Genomic DNA, 19414 nt, shown 5'->3' on the forward strand with positions numbered 1-19414 from the left:
CGCCCTAATTGTTGTCTATTGCAATGATGTCTTTAACTGCAGGAGGTTGTGCCAACACAATTTTTCACCAACCCCACTAAACAATTTTTTGTTCTGGAATGTTTACCAAACGTTGCGATTAAGGTATGAAAACACTCAGACTCCAGTTTTCCTGATGTTATTAGAACATTATCCCACTACTACAACTAAAAATAATATTAAAAAAAAAAAATGTAGGTCATTTCAGAGCAGTAGGTAACAGTTGGTGTCATGTTACACGACAGTGGTGATAGGTTCAAGGCTGAATGGCATGTTTGCAATATACACATATAAAAATACATAAACATTGAACATTGTGTTAAAAAGATGTTCATTATTCGTTAAAATATAAATTACTTTCCGCTAACGATACAGTAAGAATGTTTGCCAATTTTGAGAAGAACTACTACACACTTTGGTTAAAGTTATGGGAACATCTGCTTGCCGGGAAGACGTGTATGTGTTCGGTGTCACGCTGCAGTAACCGGTTCCCTGGTCCTTTCAGTGTGACGTAGCTGACCTCAACTCGGGCTATTTTCAGGCTCGATGTCCTTTCTCACCTTGAGCTCCAGGTACAGGGCAGCCTTGCGAAACACAGACGTGCTTTAACAAGGAACGAACGCAATTTGTACAAACTAATGCAAATATAATTGGACTATTGGGCAATCTCAGGTGTTTTCATAAAACTGCGGGTTACATTTTATCATAACGACAGCAAAAAGAACAATATTTCGTGAGTTATTTCACATTGCATACATAAACCGCAAATCAGATGTATATTGGCTACAAATTAGAGAGAAACCTCGCCCGCACACAGGATGTTGGTATTCCTCCCCATTACGCCCTTAAGGTATATTTTAAAAATCCAGGATGAACTATCAAATGGCCAAACAAGATAAGCGTTTTGAGTTATACCTTTTAGTTAGATTACTAAATTCTTATTTATATAAAAACTCGACAGTCGTTTGCAACGGTAACATGCGTATTTCACTTGTAATATTTAAGACGAAATCATTTGTTTGTGTTATATAGCGTTTATATATTAAATTTATATTTTAAATAGGCCTGTATTTTTCTACCACACGAAGTGTACAACAATACAAGCCCGAAAGAATGACCGCACGAAACTTTCCTCAGGTTTAATGAAGTTCTTAAGAAGTGTCCCGAGAACCCAGTGTGGCTAGATAAAGGGTATGGGTTTGGTAATCTCCCTAAGATTACAAAGCAAACTCGGGCGATGACTAATACATTAAACTACCCTTGTCACAGATTATCGGGGTAGGACCGTCCTTGTTTTTGGGGAGGGAAAATGCGTTTAGGGGCGAATTACTATGTCATATAGACTACTACTACTACTAGTAGTAGTAGTAGTAGTAGTAGTAGTAGTAGTAATAATAATAATAATAATCTACCTCTTTACTGTATGACACTAAAATAAAGATTGGTGCTAGCCGATTTTATCTACTCTATTAGTAATTCGATTACTGGCTCACGTGTACACTTTATTAACAACAACAGTCATGCATATAGCATACATCACATACTACACATATGTAGCCTAAACAATATTTGTAAAAATGATTGCTAATTTGACCTGACAAAGTATATATTTTTGGGGGTTTTTTAGAAGCCAAGGAACATGTGTATAAAGTGGGCTAAAATCTCAGTACCTTTCCTAAACGGGCTAAAATCTCAGTACCTTCTCCCGCGGCTCCGTACGCGGATCTCGCCGCAGACTCATGGATCCGGCGCCAATCCCCTGTTTCTGCTGTGAAATGCACCGTCTGCTCACAGAATCGCCAATTTCGCCGCCGATTCCTCCACAGATCGGACCCAACTGCACAGCTACCATACAGCCGCCCGGCTCTGTTCCCGCTTTTATGCACTGCTCCTCTGAGTCATGAAAGTCCGCTGAAGGGCAAACAGAAGCCGGACCGCCCGCCTCCCACACTCAAACCGAGAAACTCAAAGGTTGCCGGCGCCACTACAACGCCGGCCGGCCCGCCCCCTCTGTGACAGGCGACCCGGACCGCCCCGCGTGTTGGGAGTGCGGGGCGGGGCGGAAGAGGGAAGTACAGGTGTTGCGGACCGGTCAGATATGCGGCACATCTCAGCTGAATTAATAACGTAAAATATCAAATTGCTGCATGTCATATATACGGTAACCCGCTTACAGATCCAGTTCACGGACGTTAATATGACACTTTAGCAAGTGGAGCTACATTCGCCGTAACATATTAGAAAACTGCGCAGCGCGGTGTCTAACCGGTTTGCCATGCTACCGGTTAGGATGCCTAACCGGCTAGCGGATGACAGATCTGCTGATAGGTGGCTGCATAGCGAAGAGGCTAACCGGTTAGCTAGGCTAGCGGCTAACTGAAGCGCCTGCATATCGAGGTGGCTAACCGGCTAGTGGCTAACCGGCTAGCTAGGCTAACTGAAGCGCCTGCATATCGAGGTGGCTAACCGGCTAGCTAGACTAGCGGCTAACTGAAGAAGTTGCATAGTGAGGTTGCTAAACGGCTAGCGGCTAACTGAAGCGCCTGCATAACGAGGTGGCTAACCGGCTAGGTAAGTTAGTGGCTGGTAGGAGTTGGTATTCATCACTTCCGTGAGCTCAGGTAATTGTACCCTTGTTTTAGTGCATGAAGGCGACACACTGTTTTATGTATAAGGCCCGGAATTAATACGGTGGGTTTGGTTTAACTTGTGACTTAGTTTTGCTTTCGCTGTACATTGTTGCATGTGGTTGTTGTGTGGTTCATATCTTGAAATTCGTCATTTGAATTGCAATTTTAAAACGCGTTGATCGTGAAACAAATTTACAATGTCCTTACGGGTTTAATGAATCGATCAGCTCTTTTAAATGATCTGAGTTGTGTAGTACGTCGCATTGTAAAAGGTAACTCAATATTAATTGAACGGTCAACAGTGGGGAAATGCAATACGTCTTTTTTCAGATCTCGTTTAATGTCTCGCATTACGGATTAATTGCAGAACAAATTTTAAAAATGGGGAATTATGTAATATGTCAACATCAATGCATTGCAGTATAAATATATAAATCAATGTAAGTAGTAGTTTTGTACGGATTTTGCTACACTAATGTTATGCGTTCAACAGTTGTCCATTATAATAATATATTCCATCATAGTTTCAATCTTAGCTGATCTGACAACGCAAAATAACTTCTGTGTGTGCCGTATTAAATAATTAAAAATATATATTTATTTTCCAGGAGTTCTACCAGATGGACAAAGACATGTCCGACAGGGAGCTTAAAGAGGCATTTGTGAGCAACTTAAATGGAACAAGCCTTGGTGAAGTGTCCCTGGGCTGTTTCCTTGCCCCTCTCTGTTTGCTCAGCAGGGGACTGGTTCTTGTTATATATCACCTTTGTCAGGGCATCCTTCCACTTTCCAGTAAGGTGCACCTTCTCTTGGACTTCAGCATCGTCATTCTGCCCCTTGTCCTATCCTGCACAATACTAAGTGACATCCTTCACCTTGTCATTGTGAGCATGGTAGCAGTAAATATCACTCTGCTTATCTACGTGTACCACATCAAAAAGCGCAGCATCTGCTTGCCCGTCCAAAGCGAGATCAAGAATTTTTTGTCAATGAACCTGGAGATGAATCGCGTCCCTTTCGTGACTGTCTTCCGAGTCCTCGTCAACGTGAAGACCGCGATTAGCATCCTTGCGGTTGATTTCAGCGTGTTTCCAAGACGCTATGCGAAAACTGAAACCTATGGGACTGGGGTTATGGATTTTGGAGTTGGAGCCTACATTTTGGCCAATTCTCTGGTCTGCCCTGAAGTGCGGAAGAAAGAAGGACAGGTGTCTACGTTTAGCGACGTATTTAAGCAATTGCTGTCTGTCTGGCCATTGATCTTTCTAGGAATGGCGAGGTTGATCAGTCTCAAAGTGTCAGGTTACCATGAGCATGTGTCAGAGTATGGAGTACACTGGAACTTCTTTTTCACACTGGCTATAGTTCGAATGGTTGCCTCAGTGCTGTTGGCTATATTCCCAGTAAAGAAGTCATGGATTTTGGGTTTTATTATTGCAGTAGCTTATCAGATGACTCTTGAGGCAACTGAGCTAAAGTCCTTTATCCAAGATAGTGATAGAACCAGAGGATTTTTAAGCGCCAACAAGGAGGGGTTGTTTTCAGTCATAGGTTACATAGCAATTTATATGGTTGGGGTGCAAATAGGATTTTACGTAATGAAAAGCAGAACACTGGTTAAAGACTGGATCAAAGCAATATGTAACCTTCTTTTGGGAAGTGTTGTATTATGGGTGTTTTTGTATCTTTGTCAGGCATTTGTAGAGCCAGTCTCTCGCAGGATGGCAAATCTTTCCTTCTGTATCTGGACTGTAGCCCAGTCCCTCCTTTTCCTTTCCCTTTTAAGCATTGCAGATCTAATTCTAGCCTTTGCAAAAATGTTATCAAATTGTTCCCTGGTGTCCTGCTCATGGGATCCAGTAAAAAATAGCAATCCCGAAAGCGTAGTACTTCACAAGGAAGTCAAGTGGAAACTCGAAGGACTCTGCCTCATTCAAGCTGTGAACAGGAATCAGCTGTTATTTTTCATGTTGGCCAACGTCATGACTGGACTGACCAATGTACTTGTAGATACAGTCAGTAGCCATGATTTGATTGCAGTGTGTATACTCATTTCATACATGTTTATCACTAGTCTTATCACATATGTTTTACATCGTAAGGAAATTACACTGAAATTCTGGTAACATATGAATGTGGCACATGAAGTGTAATATGTAATCTGTAAATAATTCTTTAAATAATGCACGTGGCTAATAAAATTGTGTAGTTCCCTCTGCATCCAGCGTACAGCCATTTATCATGGACAGGATCATGGGGGGATGGGGGATGCGGCCTATCTCAGGCATCATAGCACTACAAGACTGGGGTCCCCTCTGAATGCGATGCCAGTCCTCTGCAGGACACGCACTCACACGCTGCAGGCAGTTCAGAGACACAGGTTTGAACTGTGTGAGGAAACCCACACAAATGGAGAGAACATAACTCCATCCACACATTTTAAACCTGGGTGTGAGGCAACAGTGCTGCCCACTAAGTCCCATGGAAGATCGAAGAAGACCTCTTAGAGCCTCAAAAGGGGACACATTTAATCGTTCGCGGAAAAGCTGATGTCATTCTAACAGCTAGATGTACAAGGCTCATTATTTTCATATAAATAATTATTAAAACAAACCAAATGTATTATTCAACGTATGTTCTACATGCATTATGTATGGCTGGAAAATTGCTGTAAACGTATTCAGTTGATTTCAAAATCGCAATCTTAATCTGTATTTACTGCAACATCGAACCGTACCACCGTAATTTCACCGATCACAGACAGTCACCGCAGGTAACTCACCATCGCACTGCCACTCTGCAGCTTTGAATTTCCCACGCTCCGCCCGGCCTTCCGCGTGGGGCCTCCACCTTCGCGTGCCCGGATCTACGTTTTCGCTGCAGCGTCGCGCGGGTCAAAGGTCGCGCGGAGCTACCGACGGTTCGCCTGCAAGGGAGCGCCTGCTTGTTTTTCCACAAAAAAAAGGTGATTTTCTTTTTCTTCGAAACGAGGTACGAGCTAGTGTTGTTGGACTGTAGAGGGGCGCTCGGTAACTAGCGTGTGGCCGCCAAACGAGTCCAGCTGTGCAGGGAAAAGTCCAACTTAGTTAAGTAGGTAATCGGTAAGCGCTCCGAGTTAAGCCGGTTGTCTTCACGCCGGAGCGACTAGCGGGGCTGTCAGTGTCAGGCGGGCTCGGGCTCCGTTCGTCTTTGACTTTTCTCGAATAACGTAGAAATTGCTGCACGTGAAGGAGAACATAAAAGTAGCTTTTTAAATCTGCTGCACTTTTAAAATTTCTTTCTATGTATTTCCTGTCAGCTGTCGTTCGTGGGGACGCTAATGTCACGTCTAGCCCGCGGGTTCTTGGAGTAGCAGAAAGCGACGCCTGTGCTAGTTCATAACTCCACGGTGCATGTCCGTCTTCCGCTGGTAGCTGTGCAGGGTTGGGGTTAGTTAGGGTCGTTAACGGCACCGTGGTTATCCGTACGGCTTTATGTGCGTCGCTGCCCCCGATTGCATTAGCTAGCTAGCTAGCCGATTTAGTGTTCCGGTGCCGAACGGTCTCCGTATGGCTGGACGCTGCAGCGTCAGGGTATTGCTAGCGGGTACGTTGCTTTTAGGCTGCGCCGGCTCTTCTGTAACGCTTCGCGCAGGCTAGCTGATTAGCGGCTACGGTTATCCAGCGAGCTGAAGTTTGCCTTAAGTTCTGGTTAGGGGCGCTCCGGAGAGCCGGCCCGGTAGACAGCCGCCCTATTTTCGCCCTCCCTGCATGTCAAGCCACCGAGTTTTCTTTCCTGGTCTAACGGCGCCGCCGGACCTGCTCTGCCCCTCTCCCTGTCCAGGCGGCTAACTACCAGCGGGACGGAGACATGGCGCGCCTGGTGGCCGTATGCAGGGACGGAGAGGAGGATTTCCCATTCCTCGCCAGGCAGATCCCTCTGTACATCGACGACACACTCACGGTGAGTACGTAGGCCGCCGGGTCGCCTCGCTCAGTTCTTTTTATTCCCCTTCTGTGCGCGTTGAAGTTAGCTAACCAGGAAACTCCGGGCGAATAAACTGGCTCGGATGGAGTAGGCCGCAAACTAGCTAGTCGGCTAGTGGCCCTGGTCCACAGGCCGTATTGCTACGTGCTTTAAAACGACACTTCTCGGATCCTTAGCTCGTAGTTGTACTTACCTGTCACGATCACTAATATTAAACCGCCCGGGCTGTGTGCTTCACTCAACGCCCGTTAGCCGGGCCTTAGCCGCGCACCAGTAATATTTCTGATTCTGTACGAGGTAGCTGCTCGCCTGTTCTAGCCCTCCTGCTTTCCTTCTGGCCAGTGACTAAGAGTCTTTATTTTTCATAAAGACTCTTAGTTGAAGGCATATTCGAGGGTTTTTAAGGGGTATCGTCGTGGTTCAGAAGGGTGTATTTCATCGGAACCACGACTTCACACTGTCTAATAGCAAGTAGTGTCTTTTGTTACAGAACAATATAAGAGTGCCAACCTTAATATTTCTCATTTGCTGTGTAAGGGGGGCTTTTAACTTGTATTACAAGTTCAGAAAAACAGTCGTCCTGTTGTAGTAACTCAGACTTTTAGCAATTACATATGCTCTTGAATTTAGATTAATCTTCCTTTCCAACAGTGTGGAACTACTAAAGTGGAAAATTAGGCAGCAAGTTAGTGTAGTGATAATGTATGCACTGCATTTGTAGTTGTTTCCTGTCATTGAACAGTTATCTGAAAAATTGTTATACACAAATATCAGTCAACCCCCAAGGAGTTGCATATGGATATCGATGCAGAGCACAACTGTTTCTGAAAATGCATGCAATACTTATTTCAGATGGTGATGGAATTTTCTGACAATATGCTGAATCTTGAAAGTCATCAGATAAACAGTTCACAGATGAAAGAATTCATACAGGTAAGGATGTCTCTATACCTAAAGCCAGAGAGCAGAAAAGCCCCCATGTAATAAATTGCCGGAAAACCCCTGCTTTCTTTAATTGGGTAATGGAATAACTGGAATTGCAGCATTATCTGAGAAGTGCAGTATAGTGTGGTAAAATACAGGTTAAGAAAATAATAATTTCTTTATCTACCTTGTATAGTGCAGAGTTTGGTTTTTAGCACATTGTTTTTTGTTATTCTAGTATTGGGGAAAGTTTTCAGTCTGGAGAGTTGCAGAATTTGTTCGTTAGACTCTTCAGGTTGTTTTGTTATCCATGCATCTGGAATAATCGCCCACGTTAATAAAATAATCTGTAAAATTAGGACCATTGCCACATAATACTTTTTAAACGTGCTCTGCAGGTTGTGATAGAGAGTGGCACGATTTAAGTGACTTGGATGGGCTCACCACTCCTTTAGGTAGTGCTGCTTCACAGCTCCACGCAGGCAGCTTAAGTGAATCTGGCTCTAGGTGCTCCTAAGTGTTTGAATGAGTGAACGGAGATGGACTGGCGTCCCTTATGAGACACACCATCACATGCTCCCTTATTTTGCCTGCAGAGTCTTGATTATCGAGCCCTAAAACTGAAAAGTGTTTAATGAAACTGTGTGGATATCTGGGTTCATACAAACCAACATGGAGCAACACAGATTGCAGCGCGGTTTTGACTTTGATCCTCCTCCATCCACCAGTTTCACAGTATGCTGAAGCAGCAGGATGTCAGCATTGCTATGATGGTGACTTCACGCGAGGTGTTCAGCGCGCTCTCCCAGGTGGTGCCTTGCGTAGGCTGCCGGCGCAGTGTCGAGCGCCTCTTTTCCCAGCTGGTGGAGTCTGGAAACCCAGCCCTGGAGCCCCTGGCTGTTGGCTCTACCGGCGTACTGTCAGTTACCAGGGCCTGCATGGCGGATGCCGAGATGCTGTACACGCTGTTCTACGTGCATGGGTACGGGTGTGACCTGGGGCTTTCATTATTTCATTATTTCAGAGCTACTGCAAAACTATGAGCTGGATTTGTGCAACTATTAAACATAATTCAAGTTGTGCACTTATAAGAGAATCGAGCAAATTATAAATGTAACATCAGTCTCTCCCTCTGGTAGCAGGCAGCTGTTTGCACATTAAGGGACTTATCAATTGCCATGTGTTTTACAGGTCAAAGTTAAATGATATGATCGACGCAATTCCAAAAAGCAAAAAGAACAAACGCTGCCAGCTGCACTCCTTAGATACACACAAGCCGAAGCCTTTGGGGTGAGTCTCCCTTAACATTGTCATTTGAAAGGACTAAAAGTACGCTTGTTTTTGGCAGCAAGGCCAGTTTGTCAGGTTTGGGATGTGTCACACTGTTGGTACACTGTTTTGTGTTATGGACAGGGATGTACATAACTGGTATGTAAGTACGTATTCACCTTTAAAAGCGATATGTGCAGCAATCAACTGTTGTAGCAGCACTAATGTGTTGTTGTGTGCTTTTGCAAAGATATGACAAGAAATTATTCTGCATTTTCTTTTATGCTAATTATGCGGTATAAAGGGTAATGTTCAGTCTTTTCTTGTCGTAGCAGCACAAATACACATCAAATGCGTATGCATTTGTGCTGTTACAACAATTGATTGTCGCACGTATTGCTTTTTAAAGGTGAGTGCGTACTTGCGTACAAGTTATGTACATCACTGGTTATGGACTGAGTGTCCATTGGTAGAACGCATAGTAAAAGTGTACTCTTTAGCTGGATCAGCTGATAGGACTTAACATGGAATGGCTGTGAGGTCTCCAAAGGACGGGCTTGATAAACATGATTGAGTGTAGCGGAAGTAGGAGCGAAAAACCATCGACTTCCTGTGGCTCAGGCTGATCAAAGCCCTTGTAGTGTGCATACTTCAGTGTCTGCTGCTTATATGTGCTTTGTGAATTTCAGAGCCTGTTTTTCAGTGACCTGTCCATTCCACACACACTTTTCGGTAGCAGGCTGACTTCTTTAAATCAATGAGTTTTGCCAGTGTTTCCAGACTGATCACAAGCTCTGTAGTTGTGGGGACTGTGACCAGAAAGCAGATTCACACTGGTCTTTGAATCATTGGCAGCAGTGAGGCCTTTTAGTTAGTGGTGGCTCTCCTGATCTGTGAGTGTGAAATGGACATAGCAGAAGAGTGTACACTCCTTCCTCTGTGACACCCCGGCTTATGTGTGAGACAGCAGGAAGATGAACCCTTTACTGGAGTGATGTTGTTATCCATGGTCTTAATGGAGGTTCTTTCTACAGTGGAAGCTGGATGGATGTGTGGGAACTCATGTCTCAGGAATGCCGTGATGAAGTCGTCTTGATTGACAGCACCTGTCTCTTAGAAACTCTGGAGACATACTTGCGGAAACATCGGTGAGAGCTTTGGCTGATCTGTCCTAATCCTTTCCTGTTTCTTCCTTCCAAAATGTAGTCTTGTTGATTCCCATAAGCTGAGAATGTATAGTCACAGCTGGTTTCTTTTGTTTTAACCCCTTTCAGGTTTTGCACTGATTGCAAAAACAAGGTGCTAAGGGCCTACAACATTCTTATTGGCGAACTGGACTGCAGCAAGGAGAAGGGCTACTGTGCGGCCTTATACGAGGGCCTGCGCTGCTGCCCCCATGAGCACCACATCCACGTGTGCTGTGAGACAGACTTCATCGCCCATCTCCTGGGCAGAGCTGAGCCCGAGTTTGCTGGAGGGTATGAGTATGTAATTTGCTAGAATGGGCTTTCTAGCATTTTTATTGGCTTCCCCTCCCTCCCTCTCTCCACACACTTCTGTGAAGTCTTTTTTTTTGTGTAATTTAGCCTTAGTTGGTCTTTTGATGATGAAGGTCTTGCTGCTCATATGTTTTGGGTTTTGGCTGTTTTATTGGTCATATAACTGTTCAGTGTCTCAAAAGGGCCAGCTTTGCTCCCTGGGCAGTGGTGGGCTTAATGGTTAGGGAAACACACTTGTAATTGAAAGATTGCTGGTTCGAATCCCCGACCAGCAAGGCACCACTGAAGTACCCCAAGCAAGGTACTGCTCCCCGGGCACTGAATTAGCTGCCCCCTGCTATGTCACGATGTCACATAAGGGTTAAATGCAGAGGACACTTTTCGTTGTTGTGCACTGTGTGGCATTGTGACATTGTGTCAACAATGACCACTGATCACTTAATTCTAATTTGTGCACTGGTGCACAGTCATGTCATCCCCAAACTGTTGTCACAAAGTTGGGAGCATGAAATTGTCCAAAATGGCTTTGAATGCTGCAACATTGAATTCCTTTCACTGGAACTAAGGGGCCAAGCCCAACCCCTGAAAAACATGTCTCCACTGCTCCAGAGTCCAGTGGCAGTGTGCTTTACACCACTGCATCCGACGCTTTGCATTGCACTTGGTGATGTAAGGCTTGGATGCCGCTGCTCGGCCATGGAACCCTATTCCATGAAGTTCTATATGCCCTGTTCCTGAGCTAATCTGAAGGCCACATGAAGTTTGGAGGTCTGTAGCTATTGACTCTGCAGACGGTGCAACTTCTGCACACTGTGCGCCTCAGCATGCATTGTCCCCGCTCTGTGATTTTACGTGGCCTACCACTTCATGGCTGAGTTGCTGTTGTTCCCATTTGCTTCCACTTTGTTATAATATCACTAACAGTTAACTGTAGAATATTTAGTAGCAAGGAAATTTCACAAATGGACTTATTGTACAGGTGGCATCCTATCACGGTACCACAATTGAATTCACTGAGCTCCTGAGACTGACCCATTCTTTTGCAAATGTTTGTAGAAGCAGCCTGCATGCCTAGGTGCTTCATTTTATACACCTGTGGCTATGGAAGTGATTGGAGCAGCTGAATTCATTGATTAGGAGGGCTGTCCCAATACTTTTGGCAATATAGTGTATGTGAGTTAAGAATCTTATCCCTTCCCTCTGGTACCAAGAACTACGTGCAGTGGAGCTAACAGGAACCTACACATCAGGGTGAAAAACAAGACAAAATGTGTGGCTGTTGGACGAGATGCCACTTGGGGAAATAAGCACTTATTAAGCAGCATTTATTTTTCTGAGGCCACACATTTGTGGTTTGTGTCTTTGGGTGGCGTGTTAACGATGAGCTGTGGAATGCGGAGGACTGCCTTTACGTCTGTTCTGATGTTGTCTTCTAATGGGCCTGGTGCAACCCACTAGATGCAAGATGTCAGCTGGGGCAGATAAGACCATGAAAGCGTACCTTCCATCATCCTTAACCTGCAAGCATTCATATATTTACAGTGTTCATGGATGTGATGTTTCTTCCCTGAATGGATTAGTCTGCTGCAAAATAAAAACTTTCAGTCTAGCATGTGATTTGTGGTGATGTGGTGACAGTGTCATTGCCCACGCCTTCTGAATAGGTGGCTCAAGTCTCAGTTCATTGCCAAGGTTGTATTTATTGGAGGAGGCATCTTCTGACTCTCGGCTTCCCTTCATATGGATGGCAAAGCACACTATTATGAAGCATGCGTAACACATGTGCACACTTCTGAACCACACAGAGTGAAAATGTAGGATTTACTTTAAAAATTACTTGCTTTTTGGTTTTAGGCGCAGAGAGAGGCATGCGAAAACCATTGATATCGCTCAAGAAGAAGTCCTCACGTGTTTGGGTATCCACCTGTATGAGCGCTTGCACAGAATCTGGCAGAAATTGCGGGCTGAGGAGCAGACATGGCAGATGCTGTTCTATCTCGGCGTTGATGCCTTAAGGAAGAGCTTTGAGGTACGTCCGTTTATCGAAATGCCCGGATGGCATTTCGGCACAACGTCCGTCAGACTTATGGCCCCTTCTGCTCTTGTCAGATGGCAGTGGAGAAGGTACAGGGGATCAGTCGGCTGGAGCAGCTCTGTGAGGAGCTCTCTGAAGAGGAGCGCGTGAGGGAGCTGAAACAGGAGAAGAAGAGGCAGAAGCGCAAGAACCGGCGCAAGAACAAATGCAGTTTCGACATGCCCGAGCAAGACATCGAGGACAAGGAGAAGGGCTTGGATGAGGTGATTCTGCAGTTGTGGAGGGGCAGCATCCTCCTGCCTCTGCAGGGGTATCGCTTTGCCCTCTGACTCAGTCAGATTGGGCTGCTTTTTTCCATGCAAACATCTGATGCTGCAGCCTTTGGCTGTTTTTCTAGTTGGTCACCTAGGGGGGGGGGGTTTCACTCAAAATATAATCAATATTAATGGTTACTGTATGATCTAAGCACAGATCTGAAACTGACTGACATGACATGGTTATTCCTACTTTGCACGCTCAGATCATTTGGCACGTTGCCTTGCGTTCGGTTAACCCGACCTGTGCCGCACTGCACTTCTGTTAAATCCTAGGGTTCTTTTGAGGCCATGGAGGGTGGCTGTGAAGCCTGCGGTAGTTCAGAGGACTCCGTCGCCTGCGTGGAGGTCATCGTCACCAACGAGGCCACATCCTGCAGCTGCCCCGACAGGGAAATGCTGGGATCCCCAAAGGCCAAGAAAGGTACGTGCTGAACTGGGCCCAGATGCAGTTGGATTGCTGGTTCAGGTAGCAACTGGTAGCTGTTTGGTTTGTGCTATAAATGACCATTTAAGGGCATGTAATGGAACACTTGTATCCACTGAATACAGTTTCTGTAAAGGTGTGGCATTAAACAGTCACTCTGAAGTTTTTAAATACTGTGCGGTGCTAATGGGTAAGCCATTCAAAATGGAATTATTGTGATATGTGGGCAAGTATTGCAAAACTGTAGTAAAAATATAAAAGTGTGTCTGTTTTGGCATCGGGTATGTAAACACATTTAAACACAATAAAAGCTGTAATAAGTGGAATGCCTTTATGGATGCAGTTAAATCTGTAAATCCTGTGACTCCGCTTCTCCCCAGAGAGACTGTCTTATCTGTGTGTTACTTTCTGTTTATGGTAACATGTCACTTTGTTACCTAGAGCACCAGCAATAATTTGCTTTCATCTCATGTTTCTGAGCAGCTGTGAGAGAGATGTTAACCTTGGTAGTTGTACTACAAATGTATAAACAAATTTGCCCTTTGAAATGATTATCCAAGCACTGTTTATACATGCTTGATGTAGATCAGTGAAGGTGAATGCAGATAAAATGGGTTTGCTGGTCATGTGTTGTTGTCCGGTACTGTCCTGGTGTGGCCCTTCACGCGAGACTGGATCAGGTTTATGCTGAAATGAGCTGAAGGGTTAATGATCGTATCTGTCCTCCTTCCTGTACGACACGCAGGCCAGTCGCCCCACAGCCACGGCAGCGATTGCGGGTACTCCTCCAGCATGGAGGGCAGTGAGACGGGCTCTCCGGAAGGCTCCGACGTGGCCTGCACCGAGGGCATCTGCAACCATGACGAAACAGGTTTGTCCCACACATGCCGCAGTATGCTCCGGGGCCTCCCCCCCCTCCCCCCACGGGCCTCACCCTGCTTCTCTCCCCCTCAAGAAGTTGATTACTCTTGCGGCCATCGCTGCAGTGTGGACAAGGAGGAGGACGGCATCGACAGCTGTGTAGAGTGCTGGGCCAACGCTGAGGAGAACACTAAGGGCAAGAGCAAGAAAAAGAAAAAGAGCAAAGGCATATCTGGCGAGCAGGTGAGCCCCCCCCCCCAGGGACCAGCTGCCATCCAGCATATCGGCTGTTTTTAATGCGCCTCTCACAAGCTTCGCCTGCCTCACCAGGGTCATAAAGCCAGTGGCGGCTATGGAAACACGGAAAAGGCGCTTGGTGCATCGATGGCGTGCAGGACCAAAGACACGTGTGTGACACTCTGCTGCGACGCTCTGACCAGTGCCGCCCTCCGGCTGCCGTGGGCCGAGCACCGGAAGACCAAGAACTACTTTCCAGGATCCCCAGAAGTAAACCCATGTGTGCACTGGGACAGGAGTGTAAAAACACTAATGGAACTCCTTGTGAGTATATGTTTAATCCTGCATTGTGTTATAGCTGAATGCAGAAACAAACATCTCGATCAAACACAGCCCTGCATGTTATTTTTGTCAATTTAACATCTGAAAATGTTACATACGAATGGGGAAAAAAAAGTACTTTTTAATCTGCTAATTAGCCGCAGTGAATTAGGCACTTTAATGTAGTATTGTGCTGAAACTACTGCTCTGCATATCTTTTTTAAACGAATGAATTTATTTGGGTTAAATGTACTGGATATGTGCTTCAGGGTGAACAGTCTGCTGGCTTGACTGTGCAGCACTGATTCGATTCCCACTTCCACATCTCTGGGGTTCTTATGTTCTCCCCATGTTGGGAATTTCCTCCTTGTGCTCCCGGTTCCTTCCACGGTACTAAAACACGCTGATTAAACAAATTGCCACCTCTAAATCATCCTGTGAAGGCCTGGTGTTACATCCAGTGTGCCTAGGTATGCAAGATGGATGGTGCAATTAACTCCTGAGTATTCACAGTGTAATTACAGTGATCCCCTGCCTATCGCGGAAGTTGCGTTGCAGACCCATTAGCGATAAGTGAAAATCCGCGATATAGAGAAACCATATAAATGAACTTTTTTAATATATATAGTTTAAGCCTTAAAATACCCCTCCCACACGCTTTTAAATGCATGTAAACTTATTAAAACACATTTTGTAAACACATATGATATGTGGATGCTGGACTAAGGATATGAGTAACAATAATAATAATAATAATAATAATAATAATAATAATAATAATAATAATAATAATATGTAACGTGTGTGTGTGTGTGTGTGTGTGTGTGTGTGTGTGTGTGTGTGTATATATATATATATATATATATATATATATATATATATATACATACATACACACACACACACATATACACACACACACACACACACATCGCAGAGAACTGTGATGCGTCGGGTAAAAGTCCGCAATATAGCGGGGGTGCGGTAGCTGAACGGCGATTAGCGGGGGATCACTGTACATTTAAGTGTTAAGCACTTGGAATGAGTGATGACATTTGAACACGACTGAAAATACTAGTTAAAAATTGTGCTGCGAATGTTGTTGTAACTAAGTTATATAGTTTTGTTAGCCAACAGACTGTTACCAAGTTACCTGGGTGTCTATGACTTTACTTTTATACTATAATATCTATATGCTGTACAAGGGTACAATGGTACAATTTTTCATAGCATTTTGCTAATCTCTATGCTCTTTCCCTACCCGAAACAACAGGACGAGTCAGAAGTAACTTCAGATGAGGAGAACTGTCTAACGCAAGACGAGATCCGGTCATTTCTCGATAACAACAAGTCCTTCTACAGTAACAGAGATCAGTACCGACAGCACCTGAAAGATAAATTTACCAAGTACTGCCACTCAAGTGTGCAGAAGAAGCCAGTCTGCAGTGGGGAGTGGCTGACCGTTACGGGAGTCAACTAACTGTCTCCACACACTGCGCCCCCTGCTGTCTTTTTAAGGAGATGCTGAGCATTGCGTCGCCTTTCAACTTTCTGAAGTACATTCGGTGTCTCGTTCAGTGACTTTCTTTTGTATTTCCTCCTTGAATCCCCTCCATTCCTCATAGACCACGTTTTTGTATTTATTTTTGGCATCACTGTTAGGGCTAGTGGTGGGGAGCACAACTGATTGTTTGTTTTTCTTTGTTTTTTCTTTTCTTCCTTTCAGGCTTGCAAGCTGTGACGTTTAGGGTAACTGTGGTAGTCTGTCCTCTCTGTTCTCATTTTGTTTTCTGACTATGACACTTCAGTTTAGTGGCAATGTTGTACCAATAAATGTGTACAGAAATGAAATTATCTGAATATAAAGATTTTACAAAGCATCCATTTATAAAGAGGTTTAGATGTAATGTTAAGATGCGCAAAATTTACAAAATAAAGAATATTTATTAATATGCAGAAATGTTTGGGTGTGTTGAATGCTTGTGTATAAATGATCCTTTGCGTTGCTGTTATTCCAGTGCGGATTTGTTGTAACCTGCAGTAATGAAAGTTATGGCCTGAAACACTGGTTTCGCAGATCCATCGGTAGGTGGCGACAGCGCTCTCCCAGGATGGCTGATATACAGTGGCTGGATTGTATCGCGAAATATACTGCACTATCTCAAAACGTGGGCGAGAAAATGTACCTTTTACCAAAACCTGCAAGAATCCATTAGCATACACATCAACACGATCTGTCTCCACTTCTTGTCGGTCTTTTCCATGTTAAAGTTTAATGTAAATTTCAACATACTTTCAACACGTTTTGGTTAAAAGCAAGAATTAGCTTGCAAGCTAGCAATTCTTAATACCTGTATATTAAAGAATATGTCCATGGGTGTCGTTAGGTTCGATCAATCCGAGTATTTAGCCCCGATGCCAATCTTCCTTCAAAATAAAAAAAGTCAAACTCCAGGTGAACTTGACTTGGCCCCTGATCGTTTCAATGGCTAGAAGCTCACCTGGATATGTCCCAGAAACAACATAAACCATCATGTACGACTTGGTTTTCTACACCTTTTTTTAAGTAATTAACACCATAAGCGCAGAATCGAGCGAGAGGCGCTGTCAACCTAAGGGCCCGACTTCATTCTTTGCCATTTAATTTTTAACCCGGCGCGCAGTGACCGCGTTTCTGTGCGGGGAGGGATTGACTGCGGTCTCGCCCGCCTTCCCCGGTTTTCCACTGCAGGGAGGGAGAGAAAGTGGAGCCTCCTTCGCGACCGTATCGCAAAGTTGCAGCTTTGCTACGCACGGTGGACATGCAGCGCTGGAAGGGCAGGGTGGCGCTGGTGACCGGAGCCTCTGTGGGCATCGGGGCAGCGGTGGCCCGGGCGCTGGTCCAGCAGGGTATGAGGGTTGTCGGCTGTGCCAGGAACGTGGACAAAATAGAGGTGGGCAACCTTAGTGTGTCGTATCGTGTGTTCACTTCTGCTGTAACTGATACTTTCAACTGTTTCTGTATAGCTATTGCAGAAACGCGCTTAATTTCAGCTTTTGTTTGCATGAAGTACAATAATACACTTAAAAATTGACACTTAACATTAACATTGTCAAACATTTTCGTGTTACAGCACAGACCGTCATGGGCGTAATTAAGCATCACATGATAAACTATTGTATTCTATTACTAATTTGAGTAGCACGTGACTTATTCGCGCTGAATTCTTTTTTTAAAACCTGATCCATAGAGTCGTGCGTATAAAAAGGTACACTTCGATCATTTAAAATAAACCCTACTACTACTCAAATATACTGAGTGCAAAATTGGTTCAAAATTAAACCTCAAGGCGCATAAAACTTCCATGGAAAAATTGTTTGGCCAGTATTTGATAGATATATTTTTAATTCTATTCTTTTTAAAGAGTGAACAGCGTGTGAACAGTGAAGTTGTTGCCGAGTGTAGATACAGTATAGCAAACAAATGCAGTAACTCGTAATACAGCGCGATGTTGCCTGAGGTTAAGAAATACTATAACACTTTATGGCAATAAGTGTGTGTGTAACGTAACTCCAGCACACAGCATTAACCCTCCCAGTTGTTACTCGGTTTCTCAATAACAGCGCTAATTAACGTACAAGTTCATCTGTAGTTCCTCCTGTCAAACATTAACGCTTAATTACTGGAGCAGCCGTCCTTGACTTTTTCCGACAGTCCATTCATATAAATAAGAAGAGTTTGATCCTTACTATTATGGTGAGTAAACTCTTGCAGATTACATCTAAGGTAAAAAAAAAAACTAATGGAATGTTGATTTAGAAAATGATTTTTAAAACGTAAGATTTGGTCAGACACTGGTGAACATCACTATTATTTTGCTTGTTATTTTCAATAATGTGCACATTGCTAAAATGACATTTTGTAGCGTGAGTTTTTAATTTTCTTGAAATGGATTATGTGATGTCATAAGAGGTACCTTATAGAGTTATCAGTGCCTGGAAAACGACGTCTGGTGACATGATGGTATTCACACGTGTGCGGAGGGAGCCGCGGATCAGTGACATCTCCGCGTAGCATCACTGACCAAACGTGACCGTTTACAAGCCTCGTTTCATTTCTCCTGGGTCTTGTTGCATTCGTGGTTTAGCTTTGACATTCCCAGCTTCTCGTATGCTTCTCGATGTCCTTCTCAAGATTTTTTAAATTTATTTTTTTGCCTTTTGCGTTGCTCGTCCTGGTGGTGCAGTGGTTAGCATTGTGGCCTTGCCCTTCCGGGACCTGGGTTCAAGTCTCTGACAGGGCTCCACGTGTGGGAGTTTGCATGTTCTCTGTGTTGTTGTTGTTGTTGTTGTACGGTTTCTTATCCTCGTTTTCCCTCTCAGTCCATGAACATGCTGCAGCTAATTGGAGCTGGCCACATTGTGATTGGTGTGTTAGTGCATTAAAAAGCAAGGCTAGGAAAGGTGATAAATCTGATGCACCAAATTAAAGTAGCTTTACTCATGACCAGTGAGCTTGGAAAGTTAGAGTGACTTCAAGCTGCCGTCAGTCTACAAAAGGATGTCACATTCTCTGAGTGGGCCAGATCCCTCCTCAGCCTTCGACAGCACCACCCGCGAGCATCTGCGTGGCCCACAAAGCCCCATTGTCACCATCCACCGGGATCATGGGGTCTGCTGTAATTACAGTGAAATAAAGGATCTCGACAGCAGCACTCAGTGGTTCTTTGTAGGTGTCTAATGGCATCCAATTGTCCACAAGGACCGCTTTGTTTTTTTGGGGGTGTCATGCAAGTGCTGAATTTCACTGGACACCAGCTAGGCTGGTATTGATGGTCTGCCAGTTTTATATGTGCCATTATATTATAGGCATTAGGACTGGTCAGTTTGTATATGTCCGTCACGACCCTGAGCAGGATGGGTGCAGATTGATG

The 19414-nt window shown here is 44.4% G+C and overlaps 4 protein-coding genes across 10 annotated transcripts in view; 3 read left to right on the plus strand and 1 right to left on the minus strand.

The window, feature by feature from the left end:
- myo19 (myosin XIX) overlaps window positions 1–5561 on the minus strand; it is a 19814-nt gene extending 14253 nt beyond the window's left edge. For 2 of the 5 annotated variants that reach the window (XM_023832971.2, XM_023832967.2), the window contains exon 1: window positions 1718–2004. Coding sequence is in view for 3 of the 5 variants with exons in the window: in XM_023832967.2 (XP_023688735.2) it covers window positions 1718–1870 (153 nt within the window). In the remaining 2 variants the exon portion in view is untranslated. Of the gene's footprint in view, window positions 1–1717; window positions 2030–5430 lie in introns of those variants that run through there. The other 3 variants (XR_002840747.2, XM_023832970.2, XM_023832968.2) reach the window with 3 other exon arrangements.
- pigw (phosphatidylinositol glycan anchor biosynthesis, class W) lies at window positions 2070–4866 on the plus strand. 2 transcript variants are annotated; one of them, XM_023832975.2, is made up of 2 exons: window positions 2070–2639; window positions 3257–4866. In XM_023832975.2, the coding sequence occupies exon 2, from the start codon at window positions 3269–3271 to the stop codon at window positions 4772–4774; it is 1506 nt and encodes a 501-aa protein (XP_023688743.1). In that variant the 5' UTR covers window positions 2070–2639; window positions 3257–3268; the 3' UTR covers window positions 4775–4866. The 2 variants fall into 2 exon arrangements, with proteins under 2 accessions (XP_023688743.1, XP_023688744.1); XM_023832976.2 differs by having other exon boundaries at window positions 2070–2589.
- On the plus strand, window positions 5519–16461 carry ggnbp2 (gametogenetin binding protein 2). Its single transcript, XM_023832973.2, has 14 exons — window positions 5519–5613; window positions 6471–6590; window positions 7467–7547; window positions 8267–8520; window positions 8730–8828; window positions 9842–9955; window positions 10082–10291; window positions 12161–12335; window positions 12416–12604; window positions 12932–13079; window positions 13828–13953; window positions 14038–14186; window positions 14274–14504; window positions 15775–16461. Exons 2-14 carry the CDS (start codon window positions 6498–6500, stop codon window positions 15979–15981), a joined length of 2076 nt encoding a protein of 691 aa, XP_023688741.1. The 5' UTR covers window positions 5519–5613; window positions 6471–6497; the 3' UTR covers window positions 15982–16461.
- Window positions 16462–17173: 712 nt separating this feature from the next.
- dhrs11a (dehydrogenase/reductase 11a) overlaps window positions 17174–19414 on the plus strand; it is a 28680-nt gene continuing 26439 nt past the window's right edge. The window contains exon 1 of one of the 2 annotated variants that reach the window (XM_023832978.2): window positions 17174–17434. In XM_023832978.2, the coding sequence (XP_023688746.2) occupies window positions 17303–17434 (132 nt within the window). In that variant the 5' untranslated portion in view covers window positions 17174–17302. Of the gene's footprint in view, window positions 17435–17934; window positions 18238–19414 lie in introns of those variants that run through there. The other variant, XM_023832979.2, reaches the window with a different exon arrangement.

This window comes from Paramormyrops kingsleyae, chromosome 6 (assembly GCF_048594095.1).
Source record: "Paramormyrops kingsleyae isolate MSU_618 chromosome 6, PKINGS_0.4, whole genome shotgun sequence".
NCBI lineage: Eukaryota > Metazoa > Chordata > Actinopteri > Osteoglossiformes > Mormyridae > Paramormyrops > Paramormyrops kingsleyae.